The sequence below is a fragment of the Mustela putorius genome, unplaced genomic scaffold (assembly GCF_011764305.1).
Source record: "Mustela putorius furo isolate JIRA1106 unplaced genomic scaffold, ASM1176430v1.1 tig00003858_pilon_pilon_pilon, whole genome shotgun sequence".
NCBI lineage: Eukaryota > Metazoa > Chordata > Mammalia > Carnivora > Mustelidae > Mustela > Mustela putorius.
In genome coordinates this window covers 28,244,610-28,259,894 of record NW_025422010.1, presented here as the reverse complement: position 1 = coordinate 28,259,894, position 15,285 = coordinate 28,244,610, and the positions used below count along the sequence as shown (strand labels likewise).

Below are 15,285 nucleotides of genomic sequence, written 5' to 3'. Positions count from 1 at the left end.
GGTATAAATAAAAAGATAAAAAGGTTTTGCTATCAATTGTAATACCTATTTTCTTCCCATTTCTGATCTTGCATGAAGTAGCCTGTGTTACCAACACAGTATGTCATCTTGCACATATTTTTTCTATCCTCCTATAAATGTATAATTGTATCTGTTTGTACAATTTATTATTTGATTTTTAATTTAAAAAGGACTTTTCCCTATATACACATTTAGCAAACTTGCTCTTTTACTTAAAAATACATTGTGATATTCCTCATGATAATTAGATAAAAGTCTAATATACTTTTTAAAAAAATATTTTGTTTATTTATTTATTAGGCAGAGGGGAAGGAGAGGAAGAGAGAGAGAGAATCTCAGGCAGACTTCACACTGAGCACCGAGGCTGAGGCAGGGTTTCATCTTACCACTCTGAGATCATAACCTGAACTAAAACCAGAGTCAGGCATGTTTAACAGACTGAGCTATCCCGGCTCTCTTAGTGTACTTTTCTAATGGTACAAATAGTATGTGTTATTAATTGCCATCATACCAGTCAGAGTACAGTGCAGAAAACAGAAATCACTCTGTTTTAGGCAGGAAGGGATTTAGAGATTTCAACTAGTTTACAAAGCTGGCCGAGAGACCTGTAGGCTGGACTTCAGGAGGTTTTCCAAATTGACCAGTAGAGGAACTATGACATCTGGGGCTGCTTCTGAACCTGTATTGAGTGTATGCCTGCTCCTTGGATTAGAAAGCTGGGATTGGAAAGCTGTAGCCACTGCTGCTTGATGCCACAGTGCTGCAACACCCACAGCTAGCAGATAGACACTGAACACAATTATACAATATTCACACCTCATCACCTTACTTGCCAACAGAAAACTAACAAAACTAAACTTAAAGAAAGCAACCAAGAATCAGGAAGATGACTTTTACCTCAATTTTACTATCCATAGTATGTATGACTGTATCCTATCGGTGGAAACTAATTTACATCTTGAATGCTTTCACAAATAAGAGTAGAAACTGCTTCCTGGACTTCCTGCCTTCTTTTCTGTTCTTTTTTTGCCCTGGGCTCTGATAAACAAGAAAGCACCTAGTAGGAAATTGCAAAGGAGGTTCATTGAGCCATTAATTACACTTTGTTCACCTCAACCAAAAACCATAAGATACCTTGGAATAAACCTAACCAAAGGTAAAGAATTTATACTTTAGGAACTACAGAACACTCATGAAAGAAATCGAAGAAGACAAAAAAGGATGGAAAAACATTCCCTGCTCATGGATTGGAAGAATAAACATTGTTAAAATGTCTCTGCTGCCCAGAGCAATCTATACTTTCAATGTCATCCCAATCAAAATACCATTGGCATTTTTCAAAGTGCTGGATCATAAATCCTAAAATTTCTATGGAACCAGAAAAGACCCCGAGTCACCAAGGAAATTTTGAAAAAGAAAAACAAAGCTGGGGATATCATGTTGTCTAATTTCAAGCTCTATTACAAAGCTGTCATCACCAAGACAGCATGGTACTGGCACAGAAACAGACACACAGTCCAGTGGCATAGAATAGAGAGCCTATATATGGACCCTCAACTCTATGGTGGAGCAATCTTCAACAAAGCAGGAGAAAATATCTAATGGAAAAAAGACAGTCTCTTTAATTAATGGTGCTGGGAAAACTGGATAGCAATATACAGAAGAATGAAACTCGACCATTCTCTTACACTATACATAAAGATAAATTCAAAATGGTTGAAAGAACTCAGTGTGAGACAGGAATCCACCAAAATCCTAGAGGAGAACCTAAGAAGTAACCTATTTGACATCAGCAACCTGGCACTTCTTTCAAGACATGATTCCAAAAGCAAGGAAAGCAAAAGCAAAAATGAACTTTTGGGACTTCGTCAAGATAAAAAGCTTCTACACACCAAAGGAAACAGTCAACAAAACAAAGAGGCAACCCACAGAATGGGAGAAGATATTTGCAAATGACAGTACAGACAAAGGGCTTATATCTAAGATCATAAAGAACTTCTCAAACTCAACACCCAAAAAGCCAATAATCCAAAAATGGGCATAAGACATGAACAGACACTTCTCCAATGAAGACATACCAAACAGACACATGAAATAGTGTTCATCATCCTTAGCCATTAGGGAAATTCAAATCAAAACCACATTGATTACACCAGTCAGAATGACACAAATTGACAAGGCAAGAAACAACAAATGTTGGAGAGGCTGTGGAGAAAGAGGAACCCTCTTACACTGTTGGTGGGAATGCAGGTTGGTACAGCCACTTTGGAAAACAGTGTGGAAGTTCCTCAAAAAATTAAAAATGAGAGTTACCCTATGATCCAGCAGTTTCACCACCACGTATTTACCCCAAAGATACAGATGTAGTGAAAAGAAGTGTCATCTGTACCCCAATGTTCATAGCAGCAATGTCCACAATAGCCAAACTGTGGAAAGAGCCGAGATGCCCTTCAACAGATGAATGGGTAAAGGAGATGTGGTCCACATATACAGTGGAATATTAACCATCAGAAAGGATGAATCCCCAACTTTTGCATCAACATGGATGGGACTGGAGGAGATAATGTTAAGTGAAATAAGTCAAACAGAGAAGTCACTTATCAATGGTTTCACCTATTTGTGGAACATAAGGAATAGTATAGAGGACATTAGGAGAAGGAAGGGAAAAATGAAGGGGGAGAAATCGGAGGGGGAGATGAACCAGGAGATGCTATGGACTCCAGGAAACAAATTAAGGGTTTTAGAGGGGATGTTGGTGGGTAGATGGGTTAACCTGGTGATGGGTATTAAGGAGGGCATGGATTGCATGGAGCATTGGGTGTTACACAAACAATGAATCATGGAATACTACATCAAAAACTAACGATAGATGTATAGTATGGTGACTTAACATAATAAAAAATAACACTACACCTTAATTATTTATCTTTCAAATAAATTCAGAATTAAACAGTTATTAGCCACTACTAACAATATTAAATATTAATAACTTTATGTATGCTGTTTTTATGTGCTGGTTCCTTGTAAATGCAAAATTCTCAAAATTTGGATTGTTGTGTCAGACAAAACTAAGTGTATTTTTCAAGATAGATATTATTGAAATATATTCTGAAAATTTGCTATGTATATTGTGCACATGTATGTGTATGTGAGCAATATAAATGTCTGATTTCTCACTTTTCCCAGCACATAGGTGTTTTAAAATCAAAGCAACTTAATTGTTGGGTAAAGCAGTATTGGATTAATTTTCATTTCCTGCCTGGGAGTGAAGTAAATTCATTTTCATTTTCTTTTAATTAGCCATTCACATTTCCTCTTCTTTTACTTGCAAAGATTACTATTCATGACATACCATATAATTTTAGATATTCCAGTGATGAGCATTTTCAAAGTTATGTGTATATTACCATTTATATTAAGAAAGCAATTAGCACACAATGATTTCATGTGTGATTCCAGGGACTTTATTGCTTAGGGCAGGGGTAAAATATTAGTACTTATTCAAAAATTGCAGGATGTAAGAATTATACTGTAGTAGTTAAGGTGTGCTCATAAGCATTTCATAATTTCACTTCCTGAGCTTGCCGACAAACACCTATCAGTGGCATGGTAATACAGATCATTAATTTTGACCTGAAGGCACTGAATTTTCACTTTAATGCCCTGGAAAATCTACTTCTAAAAAATTTATGATTGTTTGGCATATGAAATATGTATAATTTTAGGCATCAGAGCTATCACATCTGATCTGGAAAGCACATTAGAAACTGGTTTGGGATATATTTATGATTTTTGTACTTCCTGTAGATTTAGTCCTAGATAAATGAATGAAACAGTTCACACATCTGTCCCACAGATGTTTGGGATACCTGAGTGGCTCATTCGGTCAAGCCTCCACAACTTGATTTTGGCTCAAGTCCTGATCTCAGGGTCCTGAGATCATTCTGAGATCTACTCAGTGCATGGAGCCTGCTTAAGATTCTCTCTCTTTCCCTCTTCTTTTGCCCCTCTCCCCCTGCTCAGGGATGCATGTTTTCTCTCTTGCTTTTTCTCTGAAAAAAAAAATTATGGATGTTTAAGTGTAGAAATAAAGATACTAGTGAAGAATGTAATAGAATCAGTTACATGTCTTTAGATAGGTATGAAAACCAAATTAAAACATTTCCTAAAAGTTTTTTACTAATGTTTACAAGCAGCAAAGAAAAATTAGTGTGGAAAGAATTTGATTTTTATTAGATTTTTGGATTTTATGAATGGTGAAGAAATATCTAATTTATTATGTATTCTAAGATTAGTCACAATGGTCATAATTATTAAATAATCCACGATTGTCATGTTGAAGCACAAAAAATAGGGAGCCTATCAAAATGTTAGAATAGACGGATGCTCAAGTGTATGTACAGAGTGACACAGAATGAAAATGCTGAGACTTTAGAATTATGTTTTTAGCATTACAATTAACTTCAGAGTCCAGATCTGCTGAAGCAGTTAGTAAGACATTTATCAAGCCCGCTACCAGGTGACTGGGAGTTTCAAGGATATAACAAAATGATTCATTAAATGCCTATGTCAAATAACAATTCGTCTTTTACTTATAGAGATAACCAAATATGTAAAGAAGTAATTATTTCTGGTAAAAAAGTTATCATTCACTGCAAAATGATGAATTTATGCATGGTGAATTCTTTGCTACTGTGTACAGATAAAGAAAATACAAATGTATTGATGACTTCTTGACTTCTTGAGAAACAGCAGTAAGTCCTGAAATCCATGTTTTTAATTAAGCACATATGATGCTAATGCCATAGACAGATGAAAGAAAATAACTAGTTACATATATTCAAAAAATTGTCAAGAAAGGCAAATCCACCCACTATTCTACTCTTGAATAGTCATATTTAAGCCATTGCAAAATGAAATTGAACTTTTAGGGCGCCTGGGTGGCTCAGTGGGTTAAAGCCTCTGCCTTCAGCTCAGGTCATGATCTCGGGGTCCTGGGATCGAGTCCCGCATCGGGCTCTCTGCTCAGCAGGGAGCCTGCTTCCCTCTCTCTCTCTGCCTGCCTCTCTGTCTACTTGTGATCTCTCTCTGTCAAATAAATAAATAAAATCTTTAAAAAAAAAAGAAATTGAACTTTTAAAATTATTAATCAAATTAGTTAAAACCACCAAATACTCATATGTGCTCTCAGATTTGTAAATGAATGTTCAACCCTTAGTCTTCAATATGTGCTTTTTAAGAAACTCACATCCTATTAATTTATAAAAAGAGCTTCAAGTATTCCTTGGTGAAAAATTCAGGCTTCTGGATTACTTTATGGCTGAGAACTACATTAAAAATTAGAACATTTATAAAGGTATTTTCTCATTCAAAACAAAATGTCCTAATAGAATTCTAATAGGTGAAACACATTAAAGAAAAAAATCCAGCAAAATTGAAGCCATAGAATAAACCTTTTAATTATGTCAAGGAGGAAATATCTCATCGTCATAGTAATTTGGTTACAACCTTAAGGAATACACTCAAAATATGTTGCATTATCTAAAAATGCTTGACTGATAGTTTTATCTTGATTATTTCCCAACAATGGTAGTAATGGGTGGGTAAGAAAGCTTGTACATCACTTAGTAACTGGACAGTTTCCAAAGAACAATTCTGGAAGATATTTCAAAGGCTTCTTGAAACTAAAAATTATAAAATACTTATTTTTATTTGGGTTAGAAATATAATGTTCAGTTAGATGGCAAACATTAAATATACAGGTAAATTTGTAATTCATTGAAATGCTCATCTTCAAAATACAACACCAATTCAAATATTTCTTTAATTACTGATCGGAATTCTATGAAAAATATATTTAGTACTTTCTTAGTAACTTGAAGAATTTAATACTAGTATTTTATTTTTAGATTATTTAATAAATTCTTTTTATTTATTTTTAAAGTTGTTTCCCTTTATGGTATATGATGTTGGATTTTTAAACTTCCAATAATAGTAGTTTCCTTTTTTAAATGATTGTTTAAATAAACATGTGACTTGCCTTAAGAAAATTATTAAATGAATAGTAATACAGATGGTATGATATGTAATATGTGTAAAATAATAAAGAGGGTTCTGAAATGATTTGAGAAACTATGTCTTATTATTAACTTTGTCATTAATTTTTGGATCTGTTGCCTCTTAACTATGTTGTTTCTTTCTAAAATTGTACAGTTCAGTGGTTTTTAGTATATTGACAAGTTAAGCAACCATAATTGTAGGATAACTGACAGTTCATTCTATTAAACCTTTGCATGGCTTATCACTCTTTTCGTGTGGGTCTTGATTTAAGCTTTTAAAACAGAATTTGTGTTTGCTTTATATAGGTCTTCCCTTTTATGTTTAATTATTCCCAGATATTTTTTTATTTTTTGGCCAAAGTTTTTAAGTGTTGTCACTATGTTTTTAAATAGATTGTTACTGTTATGGTTAAAAGCTATTAATTTCCTTATGCTCATTTTACCAAAGTCATACATTGTAGTTTAAAATAAAATCTTCTGGTTTTTCAAAGTGTTCAACTGTATCATCTAAAGTTGAGGGTGTATTGTCTATTCATATTCAACATTATAATAACTTTTGGTTTTATCATCCAATTGCATTTAGTTAAATTTTCCAAAACATGATTAATAATAATGGTGATAAGAGATAATCTAGTCTCATTATTCAGTTCAGTGGGCATGCATTTAGCATTTTATGGTTTGATATTTTTTCTTCTCTGTATTGTATTTGCATAGTTTTTCCTTGTACTAGCTTAAAAATTATAGTGAATTTATCACATAGTTGTTCTAGAGTGTTGACCATATTCGTGTTATTTTTTCTTTCAATTTTTTAGTGTGATGAAATATGATTTAAATTTTCTAATTTTTATAAGTTCTTACAATATAACTAAAATACATTCTATTTTATTCTGTTTAACTGAGCACTGTTAGACTTGATTTGCTATATTCTATTCAGAGTCTTGCATCAATTTTTATAAATGGCAACAACCTATGATGTCATACTATTTTAATCAACATTTATTAAGTTACGATAAGTAGATAATTTGAAATATTTCTTACTTTAAAAAAGAACGGGAAGGTTCATAATTCATTTATTTTTCTCTATATATTTTTTTCTTAGGTCGATGATTTAAAAAAAAATTATGATCAACTATCCTGGAAGAAAAAAAGTTTTGAAAAGGAGTATCTGAGTGTACTTAATGATTATTATGCCGCAGTAAGTTGACCTTTCCCTCCTTCTCCCTAGAGTTTTATTCTCTATTCCTAAATACTAACTCATGCATGTAAAAGTAATTTCATCATTGCACATGTTTTTCTTCCCGAGATACAAGACATATATAAATGATTCTTTTATTCTTTTCTTCAAGAAAAAATCATGGGATATTGAGCTTTCTAATATTGCAAGAGACTTTTCAGATATTTCGATTGCAAATGCTCAATTGGCAGAAGAAAACAAAAAGCTTGCAACTGATATTGAAACAGTGGCAGGTTTAATCAATGAAAGGTAATTATGCAAATATAATTTTCATTTTGATATAACATATCCAATATATAAGTATAATACATCTCTTCATTTTTGTTCTCCTGAGGTGATATGGTAGTTTTTGTGATTATCATTAGCTTAAATTTTGTTTACTTCTATTAGCCTTTTTTTTTTTTGTATTGGCGTGGCGAAGCAGAGTGAGAAGGAGGGAGGGAATCTTTTTTTTTTTTAAGATTTTATTTATTTATTTGACAGAGAGAGAGAGATCACAAGCAGGCAGGGAGGCAGGCAGAGAGAGGAGGAAGCAGGCTCTCCGTGGAGCAGAGAGCCCGATGTGGGGCTCGATGCGGGGTTCGATCCCAGGACCCTGGGATCATGACCTGAGCCACCCAGGTGCCCCGGAGGGAGCGAATCTTAAGTAGGCTCCACTCCCAGGGCAGAACCTGACACGGGGCTTAACTTCACAACCCTGAGATCATGACCTGAGCTGAAATCAAGAGTCAGAGGCTTAACCAACTGAACTACCCAGGTGCCCCTAGATGTTGCTTGGTGTTGCTCTTTAAATCACTCTGAATCCCTTTAGAGGTTATCAAAATGGTGAAAAAATGATCTAATAATGAGTTTTATTCTCACCCCTATCACCTCCTTTTGACATATCCTCTTATACTCAAAGACACTTTAAAATTAAAATAAAATATGTTTAACTAAGCTTCTGCTGTCCTTGTCAACCCTCTTTCTAGCCACTACTAGTTTTCTTAGCTCAGAAACCTATGGTTTTCTTGCTTCCTTTTTCTATTTCAATCCTCATATTCAACATGATAATAACGAATGTTCCACAGGCTAAATACATTTTTATCTGTCTCACGACTCCACCAGCACTCTGGTAAGAGCTATCATCATGTCTTATGTGAATTTATAGTGACTTCCAAAGCTGGTTTATTGCAGTCATTCTGCTCTCTTTCTAGCCCGTTATCTACACTGTGGTAGGTACATTCTTTTCTTCTTCCTCCCTCCTTCCCTCCCTCTCTTTTCCTTTCTTCCACTCTCCTTTCCTCTCTTTCCTTTCTTCCTTCTCCCCTCCCTCCCCCCGCTTTGCTTGGCTTGCTTTGCTTTTCCTTCCTTCCTTCCTTCCTTCCTTCCTTCCTTCCTTCCCATAACTGCGATCCATTTCTCTTCATACCTGCATTAATGTTAACAGGAATGAAGGGACAAAAATGCCTCCTTAACCTCTCCTACTATATCCCTGAAGGTGGGCATATCTGCCTGTGCAGTCTCATAGCACACATGCTTTACCCTTATTATGCAGTTCAAATACAATGGCCCTACTTGATCTTCTCTTATTTGCCATATTTTCCCCAGCCTATATGGCATTTTTAAAAAGATTTTAATTATTTATTTGACAGAGAGAGAGAGAGAGAGAGAGAGAGAGACAGCAAGAGAGGGAGCACAAGCAGGGGGACTGTGAAAGGGAGAAGCAGGCTTCCCACTGAGAAGGAGCCCAAGGTGGGTCTCCATCCCAGGACTCTGGGATCATGACCTGAACTGAAAGTAGAGGCTTAAAGACTGAGCCACCCAGGCACCCCCATGTGGCATTTTTATGCTATTTCCTTTTCCTATGGTATTTTTCCTGTTCCTTCTTCCCAACATTTAACCTTAAGACAGTTTAAGAGTTAGTTCTGAGAAGCTTTTCATTGACTGTCCAGTTAAATCCAATTTGTCTATTATGTGTGTGTCTGGCACACCTACTTTTCTCTATTTCTCTTGCCATATTTGGAATTTTGTTTGTGTGAATATTTGACTTTTGTTCATTCTCTCAAAAAATGAGATCTGTGGGTACCTGGGTGGCTCAGTGGATTAAGCCGCTGCCTTCGGCTTGGGTCATGATCTCAGGGTCCTGGGATCGAGTCCTGCATCAGGCTCTCTGCTCGGCAGGGAGCCTGCTTCTCTCTCTCTCTCTGCCTGCCTCTCTGTCTACTTGCGATCTCTCTCTGTCAAATAAATAAATAAAATCTTTTAAAAATAAAAAAAAATGAGATCTGTGAGGGCAGGCATAGGCCATGGCCATATTTTCTTCACTAGTGAATCCACATCTTCAATCATAGTGCCTGATACATACTATGTTATCCAGTTAAGTACTGAAGGGAGGGAAGGAGGAAAGAAGGGAGAAGAGTAATGATGATATTTGATGATTATGTAGGAAGATTGTTAAAATTTTTTATTGATCATTTTATCTTTGGAAATGGTAGAATGAAACATTTGTGAGATTTTTCTGTATGTTAAAAATACTTTTATTATATTCAGTTAGCCAACAACCAGTATATAATTAGTTTTTGATGTAGTGTTCAGTGATTCATAATTTTGTTTAACACCCAGGGCTTATCACAACGTGTGCCCTCCTTAATACCCATCAACTGTTACCCCATCTCCCTACCCCCTCCTTTTTGTAGTCCTCAGTTTGTTTCTCGGAGTCCAGAGTCTCTTATTGTCTCCCTTTCTGATTTCTTTCCATCCAGTTTTCCTTTCCTTACCCTAATGTCCTCTTCTTTTTTAAAAGAGAACAAAAGGGGGTGCCTGGGTAGCTTCAGTGGGTTAAGCCTCTGCCTTAAGCTCAGATCATGATCTCAGGGTCCTGGGATGGAGTCCTGCATCGGGGGCTCTCTACTCAGCAGGGAGCCTGCTTCCCCCTCTCCCTCTACTTGCTTCTCTGCCTACTTGTGATCTCTATCTGTCAAATACATAAATAAAATCTTTTAAAAAAATAAAAGAGAACAAAAGGAACTATTTTATAAAAGATAATTTAAAATTGTACTTTTTAATATTACTATACTTTATTAAGAGAACCAGAGGAGAGAAAAAATTTGAAGTTAATGAGAAGACTCCTCTGGAAGAAAAAAAGGGAGTGTGAGGTTAGCATTTATTAGATTATCCCACAGTAACACACAACCACCCAATCTTAGTGATATGCAAGTATAAAAGTTCATTTCTCACTAGCATTGCAACTTAGCCCTGTTTATGCTTCATGTTATTTCTACTTCTTAGATTCAGAGTGAAGGATCAGATCCTTCTAGGGCAAGTTGCTCTGGTAAGCACAAGTTCATTAGTGGGATCACTTGATAGCTCTTACAGTTTCTATCAGTAGATGATAAGTGTTTCTTCTGCTCAACTCCATTGAACAAAGCAAGTCCTATCACCAAGCCCATGTCAACAGCGTGGTAATCTAATCTTCTTAAAAAGAGAGTGCATAATTGAGAGCACTGATACAATCTATCACATGTAAGGAGAATGTAACCCTGGTTAGAGGAAAGGATTTCTATCATATGCTTTGTGCCTGTCCAATTAATACCTTAGATATTATTTAATTACTTAACTTTTCCTTCAAATTTTTACTTGAAACTTAAAAAATAAATGGGTGCTTTTAATAGCAGATTATGTAGTGCTCAATAGAGAATAAATGAAAGATTAGTGATATGCAGGCAAGAAAAAGTCAGGTCTACCACATTTAAAAAAATTTTTTATTAATTAATTTATTTTTAAATAAAAATATGATATATTTTTATCCCCAGGGATACAGGTTTGTGAATCACCAAGTTTACACATTTTACAGCACTCATCATAGCACATACCCTCCCCAATGTCCATATCTCCACCACCCTCTCCGTCCACCCTCCCCCCAGCAACCCTCAGTTTGTTTTCTGAGATTAAGGGTCACTTATGGTTTGTCTCCCTCCCAATTCCATCTTCTTTCACTTTTTCTTTTCCTACCCCCCAACCCTCCCACATTGAATCTCCACTTCCTCATATCAGGGAGATCATATGATAGTTGTCTTTCTCTGATTGACTTATTTCGCTAAGCATGATACCCTCTAGTTCCATCCACGTCGTCACAAATGGCAAGATTTCATTTCTTTTGATGGTTGCATAGTATTCCATTGTGTATATGTACCACATCTTCTTTATCCATTCATCTGTTGATGGACATCTAGGTTCTCTCCATAGTTTGGCTATTGTAGACATTGCTGCTATAAACATTCGGGTGCACCTGCCCCTTAGGAGCACCACGTTTGTATCTTTAGGATATATATCCAGTAGTGCAATCGCTGGGTCATGGGGTAGCTCTATTTTCATTTTTTTGAGGATCCTCCACACGGTTTTCCAGAGTGGTTGCAACAGCTTGCGTTCCCACCAACAGTGTAGGAGGGGTCCCCTCTCTCCGCATCCTCACCAGCATCTGTAATTTCCTGACTTGTTAATTTTAGCCATTCTGACTGGTGTGAGGTGGTATCTCATGGTGGTTTTGATTTGTAGTTCCCTGATGCCGAGTGATATGGAGCACTTTTTCATGTGTCTGTTGGCCATCTGGATGTCTTCTTTGCAGAAATGTCTGTTCATGTCCTCTGCCCATTTCTTTTTTTTTTTTTTAAAGATTTTATTTATTTATTTATTTGACAGAGAGAAATCACAAGTAGACGGAGAGGCAGGCAGAGAGAGAGAGGGAAGCAGGCTCTCTGCTGAGCAGAGAGCCCGACGCGGGACTCGATCCCGGACTCCGAGATCATGACCTGAGCCGAAGGCAGCGGCTTAACCCACTGAGCCACCCAGGCGCCCCTCTGCCCATTTCTTGATTGGATTATTTGTTCTTTGGGTATTGAGTTTGCTAAGCTCTTTATAGATTTTGGATACTAGCCCTTTATCTGATATGTCGTTTGCAAATATCTTCTCCCATTCTGTCAGTTGTCTTTTGGTTTTGTTAACTGTTTCCTTTGCTGTGCAAAACTTTTGATCTTGATGAAATCCCAGTAGTTCATTTTTGCCCTTGCTTCTGTTGTCTTTGGCGATGTTCCTAGGAAGAAGTTGCTACGGTTGAGGTCAAAGAGGTTGCTGCCTGTGTTCTCCTCAAGGATTTTGATGGATTTCTTTCTCGCATTGAGGTCCTTCATCCATTTTGAGTCTATTTTCGTGTATGGTGTAAGGAAATGGTCCAATTTCATTTTTCTGTGTGTGGCTGTCCAATTTTCCCAGCACCATTTGTTGAAGAGGCTGTCTTTTTTCCATTGGACATTCTTTCCTGCTTTGTCAAAAATTAATTGACCATAAAGTTGAGGGTCTATTTCTGGGCTCTCTTTTGTGTTCCATTGATCTATGTATCTGTTTTTGTGCCAGGACCATGCTGTCTTGATGATGACAGCTTTGTAATAGAGTTTGGAGTCTGAAATTGTGATGCCACCAACTTTGGCTTTCTTTTTCAATATTCCTTTGGCTATTCGAGGTCTTTTGTGATTCCATATAAATCTTAGGATTGTATGTTCTATTTCTTTGAAAAAAATGGATGGGATTTTGATAAGGATTGCATTAAATGTGTAGATTGCTTTAGGTAGAATAGACATTTTCACAATATTTATTCTTCCAATCCAGGAGCATGTAACATTTTTCCATTTCTTCATGTCTTCCTAAATTTCTTTCATGAGTACTTTATAGTTTTCTGAGTATAGATTCTTTGCCTCTTTGGTTAGGTTTATTCCTAGGTATCTTATGGTTTTGGGTGCAATTGTAAATGGGATTGACTCCTTAATTTCTCTTTCTTCTGTCTTGTTGTTAGTATAAAGAAATGCAACTGATTTCCGTGCATTGACTTTATATCCTGACACTTTACTGAACTCCTGTACAAGTTCTAGCAGTTTTGGAGTGGAGTCTTTTGGGTTTTCCACATATAGTATCATATCATCTACAAAGAGTGAAAGTTTGACTTCTTCTTTGCTGATTTGGATGCCTTTAATTTCTTTTTGTTGTCTGAATGCTGAGGCTAGAACTTCTAGTACAATGCTGAACAGCAGTGGTGATAACGGACATCCTTTCTGTGTTTCTGACCTTACCGGAAAAGCTTTCAGTTTTTCTGCATTGAGAATGTTATTTGCAGTGGGTTTTTCATAGATGGCTTTGATGATATTGAGGTATGTGCCCTTTATCCCTACACTTTGAAGAGTTTTAATCAGGAAGGGATGCTGCACTTTGTCAAATGCTTTTTTAGCATCTATTGAGAGTATCATATGGTTCTTATTCTTTTTTTATTAATGTATTGTATCACATTGATTGATTTGTGAGTGTTGAACCAATCTTGCAGCCCTGGAATAAATCCCACTTGGTCGTGGTGAATAATCCTTTTAATGTACTGTTGGATCTATAAGCCAGTATTTTGGTGAGAATTTTTGCATCTGTGTTCATCAAGGATATTGGTCTGTAATTCTCTTTTTTGATGGGATCCTTGTCTGGTTTTGGGATCAAGGTGATGCTGGCCTCATAAAATGAGTTTGGAAGTTTTCCTTCCATTTCAATTTTTTGGAACAGTTTCAGGAGAATAGGAATTAATTCTTCTTTAAATGTTTGGTAGAATTCCTCTGGGAAGCCATCTGGCCCTGGACTTTTGTTTGTTTCGAGGTTTTTGATGACTGTTGTAGACATTGCTGCTATAAACATTCGGGTGCACCTGCCCCTTAGGAGCACCACGTTTGTATCTTTAGGATATATATCCAGTAGTGCAATCGCTGGGTCATGGGATAGCTCTATTTTCAGTTTTTGAGGATCCTCCACACGGTTTTCCAGAGTGGTTGCAACAGCTTGCGTTCCCACCAACAGTGTAGGAGGGGCCCCTCTCTCCGCATCCTCACCAGCATCTGTAATTTCCTTACTGGCTATGGGTCTGTTCAGGTTTTCTTTTTCTTCCTGGTTCAATTGTGGTAGTTTATATGTCTCTAGAAATGTATCCATTTCTTCCAGATTGTCGGATTTGTTGGTGTAGAGTTGTTCATAGTATGTTCTTAAAATTGTTTGTATTTATTTGGTGTTGGTTGTGATCTCTCCTCTTTCATTCATGATTTTATTTTTGGGTCCTTTATCTTTTCTTTTTGATAAGTCTGACCAGGGGTCTGTCAATCTTATTAATTTTTCCAAAGAATTAGCTCCTAGTTTCATTGATTAGTTCTACTTTTTTAGTTTCTATTTCATTGATTTCTGCTCTGATCTTTATGATTTCTCTTCTCCTGCTGGGTTTAGGCTTTCTTTGTTGTTCTTTCTCCAGCTCCTTTAGGTGTAGGGTTAGATTGTGTATTTGAGACCTTTCTTGTTTCTTGAGAAAGGCTTGTACCGCTATATATTTTCCTCTCAGGACTGCCTTTGTTGTGTCCCACAGATTTTGAACTGTTGTGTTTTCATTATCATTTGTTTCCATGAATTCTTCAATTCTTCTTTAATTCCCTGGTTGATCCATTCATTTTTTAGAAGGATGCTGTTTAGTCTCCATGTACTTGGGTTCTTTCCAAATTTCCTCTTCTGATTGAGTTCTAGCTTCAGAGCATTTGGTCTGAAAATATGCAGGGAATGATCCCAATCTTTTGATACTGGTTGAGACCTGATTTAGGACCCAGGATGTGGTCTATTCTGGAGAATGTTCCATGTGCACTAGAGAAGAATGTATGCTTTGGGATGGAATGTTGCTTTGGGATGGAATGTTCTGAATATATCTGTGATGTCCATCTGGTCCAGTGTATCATTTAAGGCCTTTATTCCCTTGTTGATCTTTTGCTTGGATGATCTGTCCATTTCAGTGAGGGGAGTGTTAAAGTCCCCTACTATTATTGTATTATTGTCAGTGTATTTCATTAATTTTGTTATTAATCGGTTTATATAGTTGGCTGACTCCATGTTAGGGGCATAGATATTTAAAATTGTTAGGTATTCTTGTTGGACAGA

At 36.3% G+C, this 15,285-nt stretch overlaps 1 protein-coding gene across 2 annotated transcripts in view; it reads left to right on the top strand.

Moving 5' to 3' along the window:
- The window catches only part of CCDC178 (coiled-coil domain containing 178), a 442,343-nt gene that overhangs the window by 115,846 nt on the left and 311,212 nt on the right, over positions 1-15,285 (top strand). For both annotated transcript variants that reach the window (XM_004742898.3, XM_004742897.3), the window contains 2 exons: positions 7,180-7,275; positions 7,427-7,563. In XM_004742898.3, coding sequence (XP_004742955.1) covers positions 7,180-7,275; positions 7,427-7,563 — 233 coding nt within the window. The remainder of the gene's footprint in view (positions 1-7,179; positions 7,276-7,426; positions 7,564-15,285) is intronic.